The following is a 21,354-nucleotide window of genomic DNA, read 5'->3' on the forward strand; positions in this document are numbered from 1 at the left end:
TATGAAAGTAACCAATTCTGTAAGATCATCAGATAAACCTATCAACATAACTTTTATAAAAAAAAAAAAATACTGAGCAGATTATGTGAGGAACGGAAGTCATTCCCTATTTCAGATTCAGATTTATTTATCAGTATACGTGGAAGCATACAGTGAAATGTGTCATCTGTGTTAACAACCAACACACCTAGGGACATACTTAGCAGCCTGCAATTGTTACGACAGATTACAGCACTAACATAGCATACCTATAATGCTCAGCAAAACAAAACAGAACAGAAGCAACATACCAACACCAAAACAAGCCTTTTTCTCCCTCCCACCCATTCAGTGAGGTTTTGATGAAGAAAAATTTTTTTTAATATTAGAATGTGCTAAATTCGTAAATAGAAAGGAGCTGATATGGGGGAGAATTGTCTGCTTTGTATTTATTCTGTGAATTTGATTCTCAAAAACCCTCTGTATTATACTTAAAGAGGTACCTCTTTTTACTTCAGACAAAACTATGCGACAGTATGAATTTGCTGAAGTGCTGAAAAGAAGTATTTGCCTTGAACAGAACACCCAGGCCTGGTGTGAAAATTGTGAGAAGTACCAGCCCACGGTTTGTATAATTAGATTGGGGAAGGAGCAATTTTGGCAGTGATGTCTTATTATATCTATTTGCAGCTGTGTAGAAAGCCAGAATGACACTGACTTTGCACATTGAGAATAATGAGTTGGTTTGGAAAGGAGCAGCCTCGGACCAGGAGATAATTTCTGAGAACTTAAGGAGCTTGTAGTTGAATTGTTCTCAAATATTTAACTTGTAACGGTGCATTGAGCTGTCTAATATCAAACAAGAATTTCAAAGCTACCTTTCATTAATGTATGCAGTTTAGCATGGTCTGACTGGAGATGTTTAAAGATTTCCTGTTAGGATGTCCTCTGCAACATCTGCTGTGTTGTTGTCCTGAACTTCCATCACCTGTTCTTTGACTTAGTAGGTGGCCAAAGTATGGTTAAGTTTTCAATCATGAATTTTGCAGTGCCTGTGAGCAGGACACTCACTTCAGAATGGTCTTGGGACAACCTGTCTCCAGCAAACTTAAAAGCTTATTTCCTAATTCTGTTTCCCTCCCTCTTTCCCCCCCCCCCCCAAAAAAAAACTTACTAAATACAGTGATCCAACCTGGAGGATCATCTACCATTTTTTTTTGTGTGGATGCTCCAAGGCCAGTACTGAAAAGTTATTGTGTCCAAGGAGATGCAAATCTCTGGAAAAAGCTGTTGTAGTTGTAACCCATTTTAACAGTTCTAATGCTGATGAAAATTTGGTTACATTATTAATTTAAGTAATTCTAGGACTGTTGACGTCCAATTTTTGTAGCCAATGCAAAAAGTTAAATGCACCAAAATAGGAAACTTGCTGCAAAAAGGTGTGTGTGTGTATGTATGGAGGGAATAAATTAAAAATGAATTATTTTCCCTTGAATTCATTAATTGATAACATCAGAGTGTTTTGTCATGGCACCTGTGAATGTATTTTAGATTTCAATTTAATAGGGCCATGTATAATGGCTATTCTACAGAATATAATTAAATTATTTCAGAAGTGTTTTAAATCAAGGCTTCTGCTTCAATAGCTGTACCCTGAAAAAGTAGCTAACTGTTTTTGGTCTTTGAGCTGAGTGAGTGTTGGTGACTTTCATGTCACTGCATTGCCACCTTTTGGTGCCCTATCAAAATGCTCCACACACCGACTCTATTGAGCTTCCAATGTTGATTAGATATTGTTTTCCTCCAGATTCAAACCAGGAATATTCGATGCTTACCAGATGTTCTTGTTATTAACTGTGAAGTCAATAGCACCAAAGAAGCTGAATTTTGGAAATGCCAAGCAGAGGTCTGTTGTTATTTCAAATATGCATCCTATTAAATATCTGCCAAATGTATTTTCAGGGTTTGCATCCTATTTGCTAAATAGGAAGTTTTCCCCCTTTCAAGAAGATTCTGGAATTGATTAATAAACAAATTATTTGGTTCAGACAGAAGATAATTTCAGTGATTCCCTGATCTTGAAGAGAAAATTGGTGGTTGTAATTGCCGATTGCTTTAGAATTCCTCTTTAGTGGCTTGAAGTACTATTGAAAGATGCTAAGAGCAGTTTGCCTGAGTGATGAAATGTGTGATGATCGTAAGTTAACTTCAATAAGAGATGAGATTTATACTCTGGAAAAATCAAGATTAGTTAGTACTTGAAACACCATTTGAGATTCTGAGTTTGCTTTCAAGTTCAAGTTTATTGTCATCTGAGTATATGTGCAACCAAGCAAAACGAAGTTCCTCCAGACCAAGGTGCACACAGACAACATGTATCACATACGCACATAAACCAAAATATTATACTATAAGTTAATAAAATATAATTCAAAATACACATGAAGTGCGCAGCCTAGGTAAACAGCAAACAGTTTGCTGTCCTAGTGACGAGACCTCAGTGGTGGCAGGCTATTCATTAGTCTGACAGCCTGATGGAAGAAGTTTTGTCACATGGTCTGGCAGTCCTAGTCCTGATGCTTCTGTACCTCCTTCCTGATGCTAGTGGGTCAAAGAGATTGTGGGATGGCTGGTGAGAATCCTCAACAAAGCCTTGGGACCTTCATCTACAAATCTCTTGGTAAATGTCACAAATGAGGATGAAGGAGATCTTGATCCTCTTGTTAGTTTTTACTATCCTCTGTAGGGCCTTGCTAACCGATGCCTTGCAGTTTCCGAACCACCCAATGATACAGCCAGACAGGACATTCTCAATGGTGCTCCTGTAGAAAGTTGTTAGAATGGAGGTGGGGAGCCTTGCACGCTTCAATCGCCTCAAAGTGTAGATGCTGCTATGCCTTCTTGGCTGGTGAGGAGGTGTTGTGGGTCCAAGTTAGATCGTCTGTTCTGCTCACACCAAAGAACTTTGTGCTCTTCACTCTCCCCACGGCAGAGGCATTGGTGTGCAATGGAGAGTGGTTGACCTGTGCCTTTCTGAAGTCCACAATCATCTCTTTTGTCTTGTCCACGTTGAGAGTCGGATTGTTGTTCTTGCACCATTTGACAAGCCTCTCTGCCTCCTCTCTGTGTGCCGACTCATCCTTGTTGCTGACGAGGCCAATCGTCAGTGAACTTGATGTGGTTTGAGTCCCCGATCTGAAGGCACCGTCCTGATCCCAAAGCAGTGCACGAACCTCTGCAGTCAGTCATGGTTTCTGGTTTGCCCCGGTAGTGTAGTGTCTAATCAGGGTAACGTCCCTGATGCATTTTCCTATGTAGCCAGTCACCGATCCTGTCATCAGTGTTGACGTGATGATTGTAGGTAGCCGCCTCCCTGAACATGCTCCAGTCTGTGCTTTTGAAACAGTCCTGCAGTGGCACCTTCTGACCAGGGTTGAGTGCATTAGGGTTGGGGTGAGCAGCATCAAGGTTGCAGATTGCGCCATAGACCTCTTGCAGTGCTTCCCCAGCACAAGCTCGGGGTGGAGGGGGGATGTAAGTAGCAATATTCATAATGGCAGTGTGATTCTACTTACTCCCTCAATAAGTAGAAGTGCCTGCACTTCACCATTTTAAAAACTGCCTGTGGTGAGTAGTGGGCTGAGGCGTTCACACACCAGTTCTAGTTTGTTGCTACAAGTTGTACCATTGAATTGTATTGATGAGGAAAATGTTAAATTTAATATATTAGCTTTGTAACTGGGATAGGAATTGGGGCTGAACTGTTTGTCTGCTTTCTATCCTATCAGCAAGGGGCCCCAGGAAGTGAATATGAAGGCATTGTAAGGTGCTAATGGGCTTGAACTTCACTCTGAAGTCCCTGGCAAGCACTTGTGCGTGACTATTTAGCAAGAATAGGCTAGAGCAACACACACAAAAAATGCTGGTGAACGCAGCAGGTCAGGCAGCATCTATAGGAAGGGATACAGCTGATGTTTCGGACCGGGACCCTTCGTCAGGACGAACTGAAAGAAGAGCTAGTAAGAGATTTGAAAGGGGGAGGGGAGATCCGAAATGATGGGAGAAGGCAGGAGGGGGAGGGATGGAGCCAAGAGCTGGAGAAGGGAGAGGATCATGGGATGGGAAGCCTGGGGAGAAGGAGAAGGGGGAGGGGAGCCCGGAGGGTGGAGAGCAGTCAAGGAGTTATAGTGAGAGGGACAGAGGGAGAAAACATATATAAAAAAAAATATATTAAATAAATAAGGGATGGGGTGTGAAGGGGAGGAGGGGCATTAATGGAAGTTAGAGAAGTCAATGTTCGTGCCATCAGATTGGAGGCTACCCAGACGGAATATAAGGTGGTGTTCCTCCAACCTGAGTGTGGCTTCATCTTGACAGAGAAGGCCGTGGATAGACATATCAGAATGGGAATGGGATGTGGAATTAAGATGAGTGGCCACTGGGAGATCTTGCTTTCTCTGGCGGACAGAGCGTAGGTGTTCAGCGAAACGGTCTCCCAGCCAGCACTGAGTCTCACCAATATATAGAAGGCCACACCGGACACATTATATCACCCCAGCTGACTCACAGGTGAAGTGTTGCCTCACCTGGAAGGACTGTCTGGGGCCCTGAATGGTAGTGAGGGAGGAAGTGTAAGGGCATGTGTAGCATTTGTTCTGCTTACAAGGATAAGTGCTGGGAGGGAGATCGGTGGGAAGGGATGGGGGGACGAATGGACAAGGGAGTCGCGTAGGGAGCGATCCCTGCGGAAAGCAAAAAAAGGGGGGTGGGAAAGATGAGCTTGGTGGTGGGAACCCGTTGGAGGTGGCGGAAGTTACAGAGAATTATATGTTGGACCCGGAGGCTGGTGGGGTGGTAGGTTAGGACAAGGGTAACCCTATTCCTAGTGGAGTGGCGGGAGGATGGTGTGAGAGCAGATGTGCGTGAACAGATGAGCAGATGTCCCATGATCCTCTCCCTTCTCCAGCTCTTGGCTCCATTCCTCCCCCTCCTGTCTTCTCCCATCATTTCGGATCTCCTCCTCCCCCTCCCTTTTTCAAATCTCTTACTAGCTCTTCTTTCAGTTAGTCCTGACGAAGGGTTCCGGCCCAAAACATCAACTGTACCTCTTTCTAGAGTTGCTGCCTGGCCTGCTGCATTTACCAGCGTTTTGTATGGATTGCTTGAATTTCCAGCATCTGCAGATTTCCTTGTGTCTGAGGTTTTAAGAATAGGCTAGAGTTTGGTTGTAAGGTTTTCTATGCCCAAACATTTGACTTGGTTGCATCAATTAAATGAAATGTGAGATATTATGCACGACTCAGCATCAGTGGAGTTGGGGGGTGGTATTCAAATTCAAATCCCACTGTAGCTTTAATTTGTTGCTTTTGAATACTCCAGCAGTAATATATTTTCTATTTATGATAGTACGAATTGCACAACAAAATGAGGAAGGAAGATTTGGAAGCAATAAGAATGAAAGAAAATAATCCAACTGAATGGTAGGGATTTTTAAAACTCACTTTTTGTCAACATGAGGCAAGTTCAGTTCAAGGTTTTATGCAATAACTGTTGTTTTCTGTGTTCAGATCAAAAATAACAGGTTGTTCCCAACACCTGGTCACGGAACAAAATTTTCCATCCAAAATTCAAACAATTTAAAAGATACTTGCAAAGTGACTTAATAGTAAAAGATTTATACCCAAGGGTAGATATTTGTGCTTGTGAACTGAAAATTACTCGGCATGTGCCTTCCATTTGGAGGTTTAAAGATAACAGTGCAGAACAGGCCCTTCCAGCCCTTTGAGCTGTGCTGCCCAGCAACACACGATCTAACCCTAGCCTAATCACAGGACAATTTTCAATGATCAATTAACTTTCTAACCAGTACACCTTTGGACCAAAACACCCAGAGCAAACCCCCACATTCCACAGGTAGGATGTTTTAAAAATAAATAAATAAATAAAAATCGGAACTGGAATTGAACTCCGAACTCCAATGCTCAGAGCTGTAATAGCATCGCTCTAGCTGCTGTGCTACCGTGGTGCCCAGGGTAAATTACAGCTCGGGGTGTCGGAGGTCAGAGTTCAATCCCAACATCCTCTGCAAGGAGTCTCTGTATTTCCGTCCTGTGGGATGCGGGGGTTTTCTCCGGGTGCTCTGGTTTCCTCCCACAGTCCAATGACCTACTGGGTAGGTTAATTGGTCATTGTAAATCGTCCTGTGATTAAGTTAGGGTTAAATTGGAGTTGTTGGGGGTTGCTGGGCAGCGCGGTTCGAAGGACAAGAAGGGCCTAATCCGCGCTGTGTCTCTAAATAAATAAAAATAAAAATCAATACGATTATACCTGATTTCTTACTTCACCACTTTCCTGCGATGCTCCCATATCCTGTGACTACCTAAATATCAAATATCCAGCAATTTTTGTTTTGGGTTTTACAACGAAGGAGACCAATCAGACCATTGAGCTTGCAGAGCAATATCATTAATTCCGTTCTTCCACTTGCTTCCCAGTAAACTACTCTCTGTTGTGTATCCATTGCAGCCCCAATCCCCCAATTACATGAGGGGAAAGTTACAACAGCCAAAGAAACTCCATGGGATGTGGGAGAAAGCTGGATGTCAGTGCCTACTTGCTAAGTTGAAACACAAATATTTTATGTAATGTTTCCATCAATATACACATTCCTGTATCCTGTTCTTGTCTTTGAATAAACTACAATCACAGGATTTTTGTAAAATGCTGTATCAGTCTGCTGTTCCTGTGGATTCATCAGATGCATGGAGAGGGGGAGCCTGCTACATGGGCAACAATTTTCTCTCCATATCGCACTGCCTTTGTATATCAACTGGCACCACAGCCAGGATGCAACATCCATCGTCAACCCCAACCAATGGAGGTGTTCTCTGGCTTTGAAGTCAAACATTTTAGTATTGGTAATTTTACAATGCTTGATCTTGCAATCCTGCACTGAAAGGGAAAAACTGGCCAATTTTGTCCTGATTTGTTGAGTGATAATCTGTAAAGTTCCATTTAACAGTGGGTACTTTGATTTTGTGTTATCAGGGAAGCACTTTGTAATGCTGAAGGTCTGAGTTTCTATACATCGATTGAGGAATTGAAAAATATTTGGATACCAGATTCCATCAAGATGAGGCTGACTAAAAACAAGGAGTTGGAAGTCACAAACTGGACTGAAAATGAAGGCGTATGTAATTAAAGTTTAATCTCTTGATGTATCTTTCAAAGCCTTCCCTTAAGAGATTGATTCTGGTGTTTGTAATATTTTCATGAAGATCGTAGAGGCTATCATAATTGAAAAGCATGTGGTGGTTATTGGATCTGTAATCAGGAAGTTCAGATAGCTGGGTTTTATCGTTTGATAGCATTGGGAAGTAGGGGCTAAATAGTTCCCTCTTTAACAACAGGAATTCTGCAGATGCTGGAAATTCAAGCAACACACATCAAAGTTGCTGGTGAACGCAGCAGGCCAGGCAGCATCTGTAGGAAGAGGTGCAGTCGATGTTTCAGGCCAAGACCCTTCGTCAGGACTAACTTCATTAGTCTTGACGAAGGGTCTCGGTCAGTTCCCTCTTCAGTTGTGGGGGGGGGGGGGGGGGGGAGAGACACCTGTGGATGAACTGCTCAGAGTAGGGATGTGGAAGCAGATAACATGTGCTTTCTTGGGGGAATTGATTTCTCTTGCAAATTACACTTAACTAAAAAAAAAAAATTTGAGGACTGTAAACTTAAGGAAAGACAGTTTGGAAATACTGTGCCAGCTCACTCTGGGTCCCATATGATCTAACCTTTTTCCAGACAAGTCTACCTTGCCGGACCTTGTCAAATGCCTTTCTAAACTCCATGTAGGCAAGGTCTACCACCCTGTAATGCAATGCTGACCATCAGTAATCAGTCCTTGCCTTTTTAAATGCAGATAAATTGTCTCCTAGAATCATTGTTACTTGGCTTACTGCCGTGTAGTCACTTGCATGTCTTGCAGCCCTTAAAGGCACAACATTAGCCATCCTTCAGTCTTTCAGTTCATAGGGCTAAGGGAGGTACAAAAAATCTCTACCAGTTCCACGCAGCAGTTTATTTCTCTTGCTTTTTATATGCCCTACAATATACTTGGACATGCCCAAGGATTTATCCATCTTTATGCACCTCAAAACCACTAATATCTCTTTTAGATGTTAAAATGTCCAGACCTAATCAGTTCCCCTCTACCACCACTCTGCTCCGTCTAGTGGAATTAGTCCTTACTCTTAATAATTTCTCCTTTGGCTCCTCCCACTTCCTCCAAGCTAAAGGTGTAGCTGTGGGCACCTGTATGGGTCCTAGCTATGCCTGCCTTTTTTTGGCTTTGTGGAACAACCTATGTTCGATACCTATTCTGGTATCTGTCCCCCACTTTTCCTTCGCTACATCGATGACTGAATTGGCGCTGCTTCCTGCATGCATGCTGAGCTCGTTGACTTTATTAACTTTGCCTCCAACTTCCACCCTGCCTTCAAGTTTACCTGGTCCATTTCCGACACCTCCCTCCCCTTCCTAGATCTTTCTGTCTCTGTCTCTGGAGACAGCTTATCCACTGATGTCTACTATAAGCCTACTGACTCACAGCTATCTGGACTATTCCTCTTCTCACCCTGTTGCTTGCAAAAATGCCATCCCCTTATCGCAATTCCTCCGTCTCCGCCACATCTGCTCTCAGGATGAGGCTTTTCATTCCAGGACGAGGGAGAGGTCCTCCTTTTTTAAAGAAAGGGGCTTCCCTTCCTCCACTATCAACTCTGCTCTCAAACGCATCTCCCCCATTTCATGTACATCTGCTCTCACTCCATCCTCCCGCCACTCTACTAGGAATAGGGTTCCCCTGGTCCTCACCTACCACCCCACCAGCCTCCGGGTCCAACATATTATTCTCCGTAACTTCCGCCACCTCCAATGGGATCCCACCACTAAGCACATCTTTTCCTCCCCCCCACCCCCCCCCGGCTTTCCGCAGGGATCGCTCCCTACGCAACTCCCTTGTCCATTTGTCCTCCCCCATCCCTCCCCACTGATCTCCCTCCTGGCACTTATCCTTGCAAGCGGAACAAGTGCTACACATGCCCTTACGCTTCCTCCCTCACCACCATTCAGGGCCCCAGACAGTCCTTCCAGGTGAGGCGACATTTCACCTGTGAGTCGGCTGGGGTGATATACTGCGTCCGGTGCTCCTGATGTGGCCTTCTGTATATTGGTGAGACCTGACGCAGACTGGGAGACCGCTTTGCTGAACACCTACGCTCTGTCCGCCAGAGAAAGCAGGATCTCCCAGTGGCCACACATTTTAATTCTGCATCCCATTCCCATTCTGACATGTCTATCCACGGCCTCCTCTACTGTAAAGATGAAACCACACTCAGGTTGGAGGAACAACACCTTATATTCCGTCTGGGTAGCCTCCAACCTGATGGCATGAATATTGACTACTTTAACTTCTGCTAATGCCCCACCTCCCCCTCATACCCCATCCGTTATTTATTTTTTATACACATATTCTTTCTCTCTCTCCTTTTTCTCCCTCTGTCCCTCTGACTATACCCCTTGCCCATCCTCTGGGTTCTCCCCTCCCCCTTGTCTTTCTCCCTGGGCCTTCTGTCCCATGATCCTCTCATATCCTCTTTGCTAATCACCTGTCCAGCTCTTGGCTCCATCCCTCCCCCTCCTGCCTTCTCCTATCATTTTGGATCTCCCCCTCCCCCTCCAACTTTCAAATCCCTTACTCACTCTTCCTTCAGTTAGTCCTGACGAAGGGTCTCGGCCTGAAACGTCGACTGTACCTCTTCCTAGAGATGCTGCCTGGCCTGCTGCGTTCACCAGCAACTTTGATGTGTGTTGCTTGAATTTCCAGCATCTGCAGAATTCCTGTTGTTTACATCCCCTTTAGACCTAATATGAAATTTGAGAGATGCCTTTAGCAGTTAACTATAATCATGCCAGTAACTTGTCCTTGCACAGGAATTGTGAATAGAACTTGAAATATATTAGTAAGTTTAGTTGCTAAAGGAGTGTTCTTATTTGCATAATTCTGTGCCAACTGAAATGGCAAAAGCCTGGAATTTGAGTTGGATGCAAGGTGGATTGCTGAAATGTGCTGGAGAATTGAAATGTTCTATTCTGCTCTCCATTGTCCCTTTCTCCTTCAAGACTGATTATATCAGATTTGGGTTTCAAAATTGGCATTCATTAATTATCTGAGTAAGAGGCTTGTCTTATCTGAGTAAGAGACTTGGGATTTTAGAACAATGTGTCATAATTCACTGAGTGGCTTGAGGAAGGGAAGGGAAAAGACCTGGGAAACATTAATGATGTTTTGGAAGATGCATGCTATTTCAAGATTCCATTTTTACTTCTAACAGTGAAATTTTATGCTGACAACAAAACTTTTAAGCAGGAGTTTTTCTTTAACCAATGCTTGTAATAGCACCAGAAAGGATTTTTATTTCTGTGTAAAGCAACAAATTGATATTCATTTAGTATTTATTATATTAAATGCTTTAAGTTCATCAGTTAGTCGTTATGAAGTTATTGAACAATGTTCTTACTGACTTGTTCTGTAGCTGTCCTCTTTAGAAGATGAAGAGAACACCTACTTGTACGATCTGGTGGTGACCGTGGCCCATATTTTAGATCCTCGGACTGGTGGCAGTCTTGTGGCCCACATTAAAGTTGGAGAGACTTATCACCAGCGGAAAGAGGTACGGTATGTCGAAATATGGCTTGATATTGAGGAAACTTAGTGCGTCAATAGTGATAGTATGAAGAACAAAAGCATTGACACTTCAATCTCAGTCTTTGTAATGGACTAGTTCAATTTTTTTAAATTTAACATAATCAATGATTGCTGTTATTGTGTATTCTAATATGCCTAATTGTGTTTGGCAGAGTTTGTTTCAAATTCTATTAAACATTAAAGAAAGCTTTTCAAATGTCCAAATGCTTTCTTCCGTTCCAACACCAATGATCCACAACACATTTTAAACAAAAAAAAAAATTGTAGAGAACAAAGATTTTCAGTTTTATTTTTACTGACCAGCATCTCAGTCTAAGATCAACATGGAGAGTAATGGAAAAACAAAGTTGTTGCTGTAACCTTCCTTTCCTGTTGTGGTTACTAACTATAGCCAGGTGTTTTCTACACATCTAATACCATGGGCTGGTCTGCAGTGAATTATATTTTGTTGGTTTCAAATTGAGCCACAAAATGCAAAGCAACTACAGGTAATGCAAAGTGCATCAATTTAGCATCTTGGCAGATTATCACTTGACCTTAATGCTCTTTTGAAATTAATCTCAGAACCATTCTATACAAGATTTTAGTGAACAAACATTGGAAAGGTTTAGTGATCTGCTTGAGCAGAAGTTATAACCTGACCTGATCATAGACAATCTGAACCCAACCAGAGCTGAAGGGATTTAGATTTTTTTTTTCCTCCCTCCCTCGTACTCGATACAACTATTTCAGTAGATGGGTTTGTCTATAGTATCCTGTTCTGGGCTCTACGTAGCAGGTAGGCATTGCATAATACTGGCTAAAATGTGGTTGGTACATTGCAGTATGGTAAAATTTTGATCTGGAAGTTGAAACATATTAAAATAACACAACTTTCAATCTAGGTTCCGGATTCAAATTTGCAGTACAACATTACTGAAGATATCTTTTTTTTTATTGATATACAGTTTCAGTTTCTTTTCCTTAGTTAATAATCCAAGCAGTCTGTGTGATTAATGGAAGGAAAAACAATGCATAATTTGTCTTTTGTAAATGTGTGATATTTGTAAGATGTCACTAGAGAATTAGTTTGAAAACTGCTGTTTAAAATGTGGTGTAGCATCTGTAACTTATGCAATGTTTTTGTTTTTTTAGGGTGTCACTCATAAACAGTGGTATCTGTTTAATGACTTCCTCATAGAACCAATTGACAAGGTAATTGACATTTATTGAGTTGCCACAGTTCTCTATTAGTTTTCAAGTACAATTTAAAATGTGTTCTATGTACATACTTGGCTTTAAGTATTGATCAGACATCTGCCTCTAATTGTTGCACAAATAATTTTCCCATTTTTCTCCTGTAAGACTCGCACCCCATGCCTTCCACCCCATCGCAGACTTCTTTGTTCTCTTTTCCTTTGCATCTCACACCTAACACCAACCACACACACCTTTCCCTGCATCTTAAAAATTTGTTTTGTTTCTAGTTTCCCTCATGATTGGTCGTTGATTTGAAATGTTAACTGTTTCTCATTCCATGGATGCTGCCTTGACCTACTATATCCAATAGTTTCTTATTTAAGTATGTAGGTATCCTAGTGATTCAAATTCAAAGTACATTTATCAAAGAATGTATAAATTCTTTGTACATGATGTGGGTCAGATTAAGGAAACGTGCTCCTTAGTTCCATATACAGCAATCTCCATGTTTGTTGGTTTGGGATAAGGTGAGGGATTATTGTTGGGCATTACCCAGAAATAGGTTACAGAACAGCATTAGCACAAACCCAGCAGAGTAGTTTATGACTATCATCTTATACCAGATTGAGGGGAAAGTGGGGAATTCTTTTAAGTAGGAGACCAGTTATTTTAAAAAAAAAATAATTTTGAAGCAACAAACAATCTGCTGGAGAAACTCAACCAACTAAGTAGCATCTATACTAAATTAGAGGGTCTTTTTGATAATGAAGCAGGTTACAGTGAATTACAGAAATATTAGGGAAATAGGCTGAGGAATGGCAAATGGATTTTAACTTGGGTAAGTGTGAGGTGATGTATTTCAGACATTCAAACAAAGATAGACAAGTGTTGTGGAACAGAAGGACTTGGGAATACAAATGTATACTTCACTGAAAGTGGCCTCACAAGTAGACAGGGCAGTGAATAAAGCATTTAGCATGCTGCCCTTCATCAGTCAGGGCATGGAGTTTGAGTAGGCCCATTATGTGGCCGTTGTTGGTGAGACCACACTTGGAGTATTGTGTACAGTTTCGGTCACCCTGTTATAAGAAAGACAGTGTCAAACTGGAGGGGATGCAGAAGAGATTTGAGAATGCTGCCTGGACTAGAGGGAGAGGTTAGCTCCAGGGATCTTTATTCTTTGGAGCATAGAATGAGAAGTGACCTCATAGAAGTGTATTAAATCATGCGGGGAATGGATAAGGTGGACAGTCGGTCTTTTCTCCAGGGTTGGGGGAGGACAACACTAAAGGACACAAATACAAGATGAGATGGGAGAGGTTTAAGAGATTTGAGAGGTAACATCTTTACACAGGGTGGTAAGTACCTTGAATGAGCTGCCAGAGGAAGTGATCAGAGTGGGTACAATTGCAGCTTTTAACTGGAATTTGGATGGGTACATGGAGGGGGAGGGGGAAAGGACTTGGAAAGTTTTGTGCTGAATGTGGGCAACTGGGATGAGCAGGGAGGATACCATGGTCAGCATCAACCAGTAGGACTGAAAGGCCTATTTGTGCCTTATTACAGTGTGACTGCGGGAGGAAAGGAATTCACATTTTGGGTTGAAATCCTGCATCAGGACTCTGATTAGAATTTTTTTGAATATTGTTCAGATTGTGGTGTGTTTAAACATTTGCATTTTATTTTTGCAGTGTGAAGCTATGCAGTTTGATTTAAATTGGAAGGTCCCCTGCATTCTGTATTATGCTAGACGAAATCTGAATTCCAAGTATGACTTAACCAGTAAGTAACATGAATTCTGAATGAGGGGTGGCTAAACCGATCTACTCCATCCTCACCACAGGAGAACTGGAACTACGCTTTGCTTGCTACAGTTAACTGCCTACTTGCTAATAGTACATGTGTAAATGTGGTAAGAAAATCATCCTGCTATCTAATAGCCATTTTTTAAAAAAAAGAGGAAGCCTTGTCATGGTTAGGGTAATAAAGGGCTTTGCAAGCCAGGTTTAAACCCACAGATCTACATTGGTAAGTTGCTAAATAAAGTGGTTTCTCTTGAGACAATAAACTATCTCTTCTGAGATGGTTTTGAATAAACTATTCCCCAAAATCTATTTAAAATGACACAGCTATAAATAATTACAATGTTTTGCTGAATTATGTTAATTGTGTTCCAACCATTCAAGCCAGCAGTAGTATAATTTGGACAGTTTGTACAATTCGCTGCTCTATTCTTGGTGTGGAATGACTCAACCTGGCTCATTAGTAATGGTGCCTTCTTGTTAATTCCTGTGAGTAACTTGGGGATATTCCCCCCCCCCCCACATAGGTGAGAGATTGTTAATATTTTATGGTCAGTGCACATGCACTGATTAGCTTGCAACGTGTATGCATTGTTAATAATCTTTTTTTCCCCCTCCTTTTCAGTAAAGAATCCAATTGAGGCCAGTGTTTTGCTGGCAGAAGCGTCTCTGGCTAGAAAACAGCGAAAATGTCATGCAACTTTCATTCCACTAATGCTGAATGAGATGCCTCAGCCCAATGATTTAGTGGGTTTGGATGCAGAGTTTGTCACACTAAATCAGGTATGTTTTTTTCTTGAAATGGAGGAATTGAATTGAAACAAATCTCACATGCATGAGTAAATATCTACATTATGTCTACATCTGAATGTACAATTTATAGTAATTTGTAATAAATATGTACGGTAAGATGTACAACAGAACAGTCAATATAGCAGAAATACAATTGTGTCACTGTGAATTAATCAATCTGATGTCCTGGTGGAAGAAGTTGTCCTGGAGCCTGTTGGTCCTGGCTTTCATGCTGCAGTACCATTTCCCAGACAGTATCAGCTGGAACAGTTTGTGGTTGGGGTGACTCGGGTCCCCAGTGATCCTTTGGGGCCTTTTTACACACCTGTCACTGTAAATGTCCTGAATAGTAGGAAGTTCACATCCACAGATGCGCTGGGCTGTCTGTACCACTGTGTTAGGGGTTAGGGTGATGACTTCTCTGCAGGGTGCCTTGTTATTATTTGAGATGAGGCCAATAGGGGTGGCCATGTTGATAGTTTCTGAGCTGGTGTGCTTTTTTTTTTGCCATTTATTCTGGGCTTTTGTGTACTTAAACAAGAGAAAATCTACAGATGCTGGAAATCCAAGCAACACACAAAAAAATGCTGGAGTTTACAAGCTGACGGCCAAGTTCCCTGGCCCCCATCAACTTATTTTCACAATGGATGTCCTGTCCCTATACACCCCCATCCCTTACCAGAAAGGCCTCAAAGTGCTCCGTTTCTTTCTGGACACCAGACCCAACCAGTTCCCCTCCACCACCACTCTCCTCTGCCTAGCTGTGCCAGCCTTTTTGTCAGCTACATGGAACAGTCTATGTTCTAAGCCTACACTGATGCCCGCCCCCCCCCCCACTTTTCCTACGCTACAATGACTGCATTGGTGCTGCTTCCTGCACCTATGCTGAGCTTGTTGACTTCAAGAACTTTGCCTCCAACTTCCACCCTGCTTTCAAATTTATCTAGTCCATTTCTGACACCTCCCTTTCCCCAATCTCTGTCTCTATCTCTGGAGACAGCTTATCTACTGACGTTTACTATAAACCCACGGACTGTCACAGCCACCTGGACTATATCTCTTCCCACCCTGTTACTTGTAAAACCGCCATCCCCTTCTCGTAATTCCTCAGTCTCCACCGCACCTGCTCTCAGGATGAGGCTTTTCCTTCGAGAATGAAGGAGAGATGTCCTCCTTTTTCAAAGAAAGGGGCTTCCCTTCCTCCACCATCAATGCTGCCCTCAACTGCATCTCTTCATTTTATGCACGTATGCTCTTACCCCGTCCTCCCACCACCCTACCAGGGGTAGGGTTCCTCTTGTCCTCACTTACCACCCCACCAGCCTCCATGTCCAGCGCATAATTCTTTGTAACTTCTGCCACCTCCAACAGGATCCCACTACCAAGCACATCTTTCCTTTTATTTCTCTCTCTCCCCCCCCCCCCCTTCTGCTTTCTGCAGGTATCTCTCCCTAGTTGACTCCCTTGTTCATTCATCCCTCCTGGCACTTATCCTTGCAAGTTGAACAAGTGCTGCACCTGTCCCTATACCTCCTCTGTCACTACCATGCAGGGCCCTAAACAGTCCTTCCAGGTAAGGTGAGACTTCACCTGTGAGTCTATTAGGGTCACCTACTGTATCCGGTGCTCCTGGTGTGGCCTCTTGTATATCGGTGAGACCTGATGTAGATTGGGAGGCCACTTTGCCAAGCACCTACGCTCTGTTTGCAGAAAAAGTGGCCACCCATTTTAATTCCACTTACCCTTCACCTTCCCATTCCGATACGTCAATCCACGGCCTCCTCTACTGTTGCAATGAAACTACACTCAGGTTGGAGGAACAACACCTTGAATCCTGTCTGGGTATCCTCCAACCTGATGGCACGAACATCGATTTCTCGAACTTCTGGTAACGCACCTCCCCTCCCCCACCAGTCTCCATTCTGTTTTTCTCTCTTCCCCCCCCACCTTATCTCCTTGCCTGGCTATCACCTCCCTCTGGAGCTCCTCCCCCTTTTCTTTCTTCCATGGCCTCCTTTCCTCTCCTATCAGATTTCCCCCTTCTCCAGCCCTGTATCTTTTTCACCAATCAACTTCCCAGCTCTGCTCTTCATCCCCACTCCCTCTCCCGGTTTCATCTATCACCTTGTGTTTCTATCTTCCCTCTCCTCCCCCCCCCCCCCCCCCAACCTTTTAACTTCGACTCCTCATCTTTTTTTTCCAATCCTGCTGAAGGCTCTCAGCCCAAAACTTGACTGTACTCTTTTTCTTTTTCTGTGGATGGTGCCTGGTGTTCTGTGTACTTGGTTCTCATGCCTTATGGAATGTGTCTTCGCTCCTTTAAGCGGTCACAGCCAGGGATTCCCAAGGGTCAATGGAGATGTTAATTTTTTTTCTCTAAGGAGGTTTTGAGCAAATTCTTGATTGATTGATTTATTTATTTACTGGCTTCCTCAGCAATCTCTTTGTTATAGTGTGTCTGTTTCAGGATTAGTATCATGTATATGAGTGATACGGCTTGCTGACTGTAACTAGAACCTTTCTGCTTCGGAGGTTGGCCTGACAGAGGGCACTGATGGTTCACTTATCCTTCCAATGAACTTGGAGAATTTTGTAACAATGGCATTGTTGGCATTTTTCCTTGAGATTTCTACTGCAAATAGTTCAAGTGTCAGAAACGGATAGGCGGGGCCATTATCACTGCTGCCTGGTAGATCATGGGTTCTGTGCCAAATAGTCAAACACACTTCTCAATTTACTAAGGCTTTGCTGGTGCATTGAAGCTGGAGGTTAATTTCATCATCAGTTTCTGCCAATGCCAAGAGATGGATCCTGAAATACGGCCAATGGTCTGATTTCCAGGGTCTCGCAGTGATCCCTTGTTGACAGAGGGCAGTGTTAGGCAGTGGGTCAAGATGATAGAGGATCTTGCTTTATGAATGTTGAATGCAAGGCCCATCCTCATGAATGCTTCTGTGAATGCGTCAACAATGGCTTCGAGCTGTGCCTCTGACCGTATGCAAATACAAGTATCATTTGAATTTTTCTCGATTATTGACTTTCAGGTGACTTTGGTTCTGTAGTGCAGGTTGAACAATTTGTGTGATATGATGTTATGGCACAAAAGATTAAGTAAAGTATTAGAGCAATGACCATTATGCTTGACAATGGTCATTGTTGAAATTAGCTCTGTGGTGACCCTGTAGATTAGAGTTGGGGCTTATATACCGTCATGAAGTAGCCATAAAAATTATATCTAATTTCTGAAGGCAGCCAAATTTTAGGTTCCATGGTCTCTCAATTGATGGACTCAAAAGCTTTAATGTGGCAAGGAAAGGGCATGTGTAGTGGTTGATGGTGCTTGTGTGTGTTGTGGAGTTATTCTGTGGGGGAGTGATGATGTCCACTATGCCTCTAGGTCAGGAGTTCCCAACCTGGTGGGGTCCATGGACCCCTTAATAGTATTGGTCCATGGCATAAAAAGGGTTGGGAACCCCTGATCTAGATGGAGAGTGGTCAACTTGGGAAGCGGCTGTCCTACTGGGAGGAGGCAGTTAAGGACTCTAGTGATGTCTTCAGCAGAAAAAAATCAACAAATGGTCTCCAGTAATTACTACAATTAGACTTGTCTCATTTCTTGAAGGTGGTCATTAAGAGGACAAACCCAAGGCCTCCTCATACTTCCATCTCCTCTTAGATTTGCAGGTTAAGATTGTTCTAAAGCCAGATTTTAGAACTCTTAATGGGTGTAATGTCTGATCCCGAGGCCTTTTTGTTGGATGGGATATGGCCACCTTGTCAGTCAGGAGTGGCCACAAGGCTTGACAAATTTAGTTGCTGTGTGATGGTCAGGAGCAGTTGTATCTGGAGCAGACTCTCAGTTGTCTTCAGAATGTTCTCCTCATGGGTGTTGACTGACTCTCCCGCTCAATTCTTGGCTCTCTACGGAAAGAGAATTTGTGCGCTTGTGCCATAGATTATCTTGATAGAGCCAAAGAACCCCTTCATGTGATGGCTGTCATTGAGTTGCTGAGCTTCCTGTACACTCCTATATAGAACACAAAACATTGAATAGTACAGCACCGTACAGGCCCTTTTTGCCCACGTTGCCGTGCTAACCTTTTAACCTACTAATCTAGACCAATCTACTCCTTCCCTCCTAGACAGACATTTGTGGTCCTTGAATTACGATTTATCTTAACAAGTGCCAATACTGAACTGAGGTGTCATGAGGTCTTGTGCTTGTCCTTGTGACAAAATAGTGTTAGCAATGACAAGCTTGTCAAAGGTGGTCAAGTTCAAATTTTCCTGGAAAAATGTTCTTGATGCAATTAACTTTTTAAAAAAAAAAAATTAATTCATGTTTTAATTTTAATTTTTTTTCCCCGAGCAAATGCTTTCAATTTCCCTTGTCCTCATCCTAAAAATCCAGAATCTGAAATAATGTGGGCAGTGAGTTTTCCAAGTAACTATTAGAACCACCAATCTACAATTGGGGTGAAGCAAGCAAAAATGGCTAAATTTGGTTAAATTTTATTAAGTTTAAGTCTATTTATTAATAAACTTGTAATTTATGTAATTAGACCTGATATTTTTCTTGGAGGGAAGTCTACATGCTGTGTTAAATATGTGCATCTTTTTGCTTTCTGTATCCTGGTTGCTGTCAGTTGACATTGTTTCATTTGCTAGTTACATTGTTCATTCACAAACAAGAGAAAATCTGTAGATGCTGGAAATCCAAGCAACACACAAAATGCTGGAGGAACTCAGCAGGCCAGGCAGCATCTATGAAAAAAAGTCCTGCTGAAGGATCTCAGCCTGAAATGTCAACTGTACTCTTTTCTATAGATGCTGCCTGGCCTGCTGAGTTCCTCCAGCATTTTGTGTGCGTTATGTACTTAATTTGGTTGATTTTTTTTGAACTGCTTTGTTACTACTTGCTCACAGGAAGAAGCAGAGCTGCGAAGTGATGGGACAAAATCCACCATCAAGCCCAGTCAAATGTCGGTTGCAAGGATCACATGTGTACGAGGTCAGGGACCAAATGAGGGAGTTCCCTTTATTGATGATTACATCTCCACACAGGAGCAGGTAATGCTATGAGTGATAATACTGTGGACTTTACTGCTGAATCTGGGGTCTTCTGTTTTGTGGTTGATCAAATATGTAGTTTTTCACCAATGAAAGTTATTGCAGACATCATCAGCTATGAGGTGCTCAGTGCTCATTTCATTCCTGGGTTTTAAGTCCACCATGCTGGTATTAATTTCTCTTTGTTAAGCAGAGGGTACCAGATAGAAATCAAGCATCTTGTCTTGGCAGGTGGGGAAATCCTGGCAGTTTGTTGTAAATCTGGTAATAGGTTGTGCACATTCCAGCTATAGGACCTGCACTGTGTGGGAAGGAGGAAGTAACTCTTCTATTGGATAAATATTATTTGTAGATTCTACCTGAAAATGATCTTGTGTGCTTATTCCACAAGTTTGTCTTTTGGGAAAAAACAAATAGGTTGTGGATTACCTGACTCAGTATTCTGGAATCAAGCCTGGGGACCTTGATGCCAAAATCTCATCCAAACACCTAACCACCTTGAAGTCAACGTACCTGAAACTAAGGTTCCTCATTGATATTGGAGTGAAGTTCGTGGGACATGGGCTGCAGAAGGACTTCAGAGTCATAAATCTTATGGTAAGTTTAGAAAGTTCACATAAACAAAATACTTGGGATAAGCAACATACATATTTAAAAAAAAAATGCTGGTGAACACAGCAAGCCAGGCAGCATCTAGGAAGAGGTACAGTCGACATTTCGGGCCAAGACCCTTCGTCAGGACTAACTGAAAGAAGAGATAGAAAGAGATTTGAAAGGGGGAGGGGGAGATCTGAAATCTTGGGATAAGTCCTGATTTGTATATATTTCCATTGTCTCTTCCCCTTTTCATCTCATCCTGTCAAGACTTGCGGTATTGGTACCTGGTCACTTTCCTCTATCATAATAACATTGAAAAGGGTCCTTTTCCGATTGGCTGCCGGTGGCTAGTGGTGTTCCGCAGGAGTTGGTGTTGGGACCACTTCTTTTTCTGCTGTATGTAAACGATTTAGAAAATGGAATAGATGGCTTTGTTTCAAGTTTGCAGATGATACGAAGATTGGTGGAGGGGCAGGTAGTGTTGAGGAAACAGGTAGGATGCAGAAGGACTTAGAAAAATTAGGAGAATTGGCAAGAAAGTGTCAAATGAAATACAATATTGGAAAATACATGGTCGTGCACTTTGGTAGAAGAAATAAATGTGCAGACTATTTTCTAAACGGAGAGAAAATTTAAAAAATCAGAGATGCAAAGGGACTTGGGAGTCCTTGTGCAGAACACCCTAAAGGTTAACTTGCAGGTTGAGTCGGTGGGAGGAAGGCAAATGCAATGTTAGCATTAATTTCAAGAGGTCTAGAATACAAGAGCAAGGATGTGATGTTGAGGCTTTATAAGGCACTGGTGAGGCCTCACCTTGAGTATTGTGAACAGTTCTGGGCTCCTCACTGAAGAAAAGATGTGCTGGCATTGGAGAGGGTCCAGAGGACATTTACAAGGATGATTCCAGGAATGAAAGGGTTATCATACAAGGAACATTTGATGGCTCTGAGCCTGAACTCGGTAGAATTTAAAAGAATGAGGGGAGAATCTCATTGAAATCTTTCGAATGTTGGAAGGCCTAGACAGAGTAAATATGAAAAGAACGTTTCTCATGATGGGGTGTCTAGGATAAGAGGGCGCAGCCTTAGGATAGAGGGGCATCCATTTAAAATAGATGCGGAGAAATGTCTTTTGCCAGAGGGTGGTGAATTTGTTACCACAGGCAGCTGT

The 21,354-nt window shown here is 42.5% G+C and overlaps 1 protein-coding gene across 6 annotated transcripts in view; it reads left to right on the forward strand.

The window, feature by feature from the left end:
- Window positions 1-21,354, forward strand: part of pan2 (poly(A) specific ribonuclease subunit PAN2) — a 137,299-nt gene that overhangs the window by 52,372 nt on the left and 63,573 nt on the right. For 5 of the 6 annotated variants that reach the window (XM_072248906.1, XM_072248908.1, XM_072248905.1 and 2 more), the window contains exons 14-23: window positions 498-604; window positions 1,787-1,885; window positions 5,386-5,459; window positions 7,027-7,168; window positions 10,572-10,709; window positions 11,879-11,938; window positions 13,615-13,705; window positions 14,351-14,508; window positions 19,444-19,587; window positions 20,005-20,184. In XM_072248906.1, the coding sequence (XP_072105007.1) occupies window positions 498-604; window positions 1,787-1,885; window positions 5,386-5,459; window positions 7,027-7,168; window positions 10,572-10,709; window positions 11,879-11,938; window positions 13,615-13,705; window positions 14,351-14,508; window positions 19,444-19,587; window positions 20,005-20,184 (1,193 nt within the window). Of the gene's footprint in view, window positions 1-497; window positions 605-1,786; window positions 1,886-5,385; window positions 5,460-7,026; window positions 7,169-10,571; window positions 10,710-11,878; window positions 11,939-13,614; window positions 13,706-14,350; window positions 14,509-19,443; window positions 19,588-19,978; window positions 20,185-21,354 lie in introns of those variants that run through there. The other variant, XM_072248909.1, reaches the window with a different exon arrangement.

The sequence above is a fragment of the Mobula birostris genome, chromosome X (genome assembly GCF_030028105.1).
Source record: "Mobula birostris isolate sMobBir1 chromosome X, sMobBir1.hap1, whole genome shotgun sequence".
NCBI lineage: Eukaryota > Metazoa > Chordata > Chondrichthyes > Myliobatiformes > Myliobatidae > Mobula > Mobula birostris.